A 2,389-nucleotide genomic window follows, 5' to 3' on the forward strand; every position below is an offset into this window, starting at 1 on the left:
ATAAGCTGTCCAAATTTCGTTGTTGTAACCTTGAAACTGCTAAAATTACACGTGAAAATATAAAATTTTGAAATTTTTGGTTTATTACAAAAACTAAAATTTCTAAATTGGTGCCTTTTGGCCTAAAAATTTGAAATTTGGTACAATAAGTCAACGAGATAAGAATAGTAATCTCTTCCAATTTCGTTGCCGTAACATTAAAACTGTAAAAACTACACGTGTAAATATAAAGAAAAATAATTTTTGGTTTATTACAAAAACTAAATTTTTTAAAATTGATGCCTTTTGGCCTAAAGTTTTAAAATTTGTTACAGTAAATCGGCAAGACAAGAATAGTAATCGCTCTAAGTTTCGTTGCTGTAGCGTTAAAATTGTTAGAATGACACGTCGTGTAAACATAAAATTTTAAAGTTTTTGGTTTATTTAAAAAAATAAAATTTCTAAAATTAGTACTTTTTGGTTTAAAATTTTGAAATTAGGTACAGAAAAACAGCAGAATAGAAAAGTATAGTAAGTTCTTCAAATTTCATTGCTGTATCGTTAAAAGTGTTTGAATTTCAAGTGCAAGTACAAAATTTTGAAAATTTTAGTTCACTACAAAAACAAAAATTTATAAAATTTTTGTCTTTTGGTCTAAAATCTTGTAATTTAGTACAGCTAATCAGCAAGACGGAAATAGTAATTCCTCCAAATTTCGTTGATGCAACGTTAAAACTCCTAGAATTACAGTCGTAAATATAAAATTTTGAAATTTAGATTATACCAAAAATTTCCAACATTTGCATTCGGCCCTGTAATTTTAGTAGTTTCAATGCCAGCGTAACAAAATTTTGGAAACTTGTTACTTTTAAGTGGCTAAATCAATGTTTTAAGTTTCAAAGTTTTTGAGCGACACGACGAATTTAAAAAATTCCCATTAATAATGATAATTTTTCCACAACTGACATCAAAGGCGCGAGTTTCGAATTGAATCCCTTAAGAACGAGAGAAGACGAAATAATTTGCGTTTCTCCAAAAACCAAAACATCGGCGAATTTCTTGCAAAGAATGTTTGCCTTAATCCGACTTTAATATAAACATTTAGGCCAATTTATCGCCATAAAATCTCTAATTTAAGCAAATTCCTGTTCATTGGCGCCGGCATTGTAGAGAGTGGAAATATTTGAACATCCGCGAAAACTTTTTTACCTCTTGTTTACATTCTACATATGTAAAATTTCGTGGTTGTTGACCAAGATTGATTAAAACTTAATGAGGTGCGCCTGCCAAAATCCGCCTAATTTGTGTATGTAAATGAAACACGTTAGAATCTATTAACAAATCTCTTGACCCAAAAAGTCATATAGACTAGCACTAATATAACACAATCATTGTTTTTCTTTAACTCCACACGCGAATCTAGAGCAGTCCCCTCCTGCCAAACCGACATCAGCAGCTTGCTCCACTTCCTTCAAAACGTACTCATAGCTAGTATCAGGGTGGATTGACATCATCTTCGTCGCTTTGAGCAGCATATCGCCCGCAGAAACGTACTTCTTCGCTTGCTGCGGCTGTTGACACGCCACGTGCTGAAGACAGCCATTATCTCCAGGAGCTCCTGCAAAACACGATAAACTAAAAGCACTTCACTGTTCCAACAAACCTGTTAAGTAGCTCAAGTAGAGCAACAACTCGTCTTCAGTTAACACTTGTTCTTCGCCATCGCTGCTTCGCCCAAAACCGCCTTTCCACTGTCCCGTTCCAATGGAACCCGCCGCGAAAATCAGAGCTTTCAACAGCACCAAAACGAGGAGGTTTGTGAGGTTCAAAGAGACGACTTGGGAGCCACCTGCGGCTGTAGGGCCGTAGCCTCTTGACATCAAATTTCCAGCGAGAGAGCTCAAGAACCCTTTAGGGTCCAGACCCCTGAAAATTCGTTCGAGTTGATCACACTTACGAGTTGTACGGTACCTGCTAATGTCGTTTTCGCTTTCCACAGCTGCTGGGGAAATGCTTTTCACTAGAACACCCGAGAAGAGGATCACCACTGCGAGTTTGTAATGCATGTTGGCTGGGGAAGATCTGGAGACACATTCAGAGCAAATATTTTTATTTATATGTTTATATAACCACTTTTGGATTGTAGAAATCGCTTGGAGTTATAGAGTGTCATTCTATTGTTGTTTGTAAAACGCTATTGTTTATGCTCCGCGTCTTGAACAAACTGCTTGGTTTAGACGTTTACTGTAGAAATTATTAGAAAATGGTTTTTATTTTCGGTATTGTTTTCATTCAATGTTGAACGAGACGAGACTTCAGAGTTATATAAAAGAGGATTGCTGCTTCCGCTTCAATTTGGAGAAACCGCGGAAATGAGTTTTCTTTGTTGTTTTTCAGGAGAGTAAAACTA

At 35.7% G+C, this 2,389-nt stretch overlaps 1 protein-coding gene across 1 annotated transcript; it reads right to left on the reverse strand.

Moving 5' to 3' along the window:
* Positions 1-1,308: 1,308 nt before the first annotated feature.
* Positions 1,309-2,045, reverse strand: LOC148166498 (uncharacterized). The gene is made up of 3 exons (XM_088049276.1): positions 1,951-2,045; positions 1,643-1,905; positions 1,309-1,597 (listed from the first exon to the last, which is right to left on the reverse strand). The coding sequence occupies exons 1-3, from the start codon at positions 2,043-2,045 to the stop codon at positions 1,368-1,370; spliced, it is 588 nt and encodes a 195-aa protein (XP_087905402.1). The 3' UTR covers positions 1,309-1,367.
* Between the last annotated feature and the right edge of the window lie 344 nt (positions 2,046-2,389).

This window comes from Gnatocerus cornutus, unplaced genomic scaffold, assembly GCF_029298725.1.
Source record: "Gnatocerus cornutus isolate USDA-ARS CGAHR unplaced genomic scaffold, icGnaCorn1.1 ctg00000023.1, whole genome shotgun sequence".
In the NCBI taxonomy this organism is placed as follows: domain Eukaryota; kingdom Metazoa; phylum Arthropoda; class Insecta; order Coleoptera; family Tenebrionidae; genus Gnatocerus; species Gnatocerus cornutus.

Bases quoted from the DNA above. Each gene is read 5' to 3' on its own strand.
- LOC148166498 (XM_088049276.1), bottom strand. From the start codon at position 2,045: ATGCATTACAAACTCGCAGTGGTGATCCTCTTCTCGGGTGTTCTAGTG. The intron at 1,906-1,950 runs GTACCGTACAAC...ACGAATTTTCAG, and splicing joins AGCGAAAACGACATTAGCAG to GGGTCTGGACCCTAAAGGGT. The intron at 1,598-1,642 runs GTTTGTTGGAAC...CGTGTTTTGCAG, and splicing joins CTACTTGAGCTACTTAACAG to GAGCTCCTGGAGATAATGGC.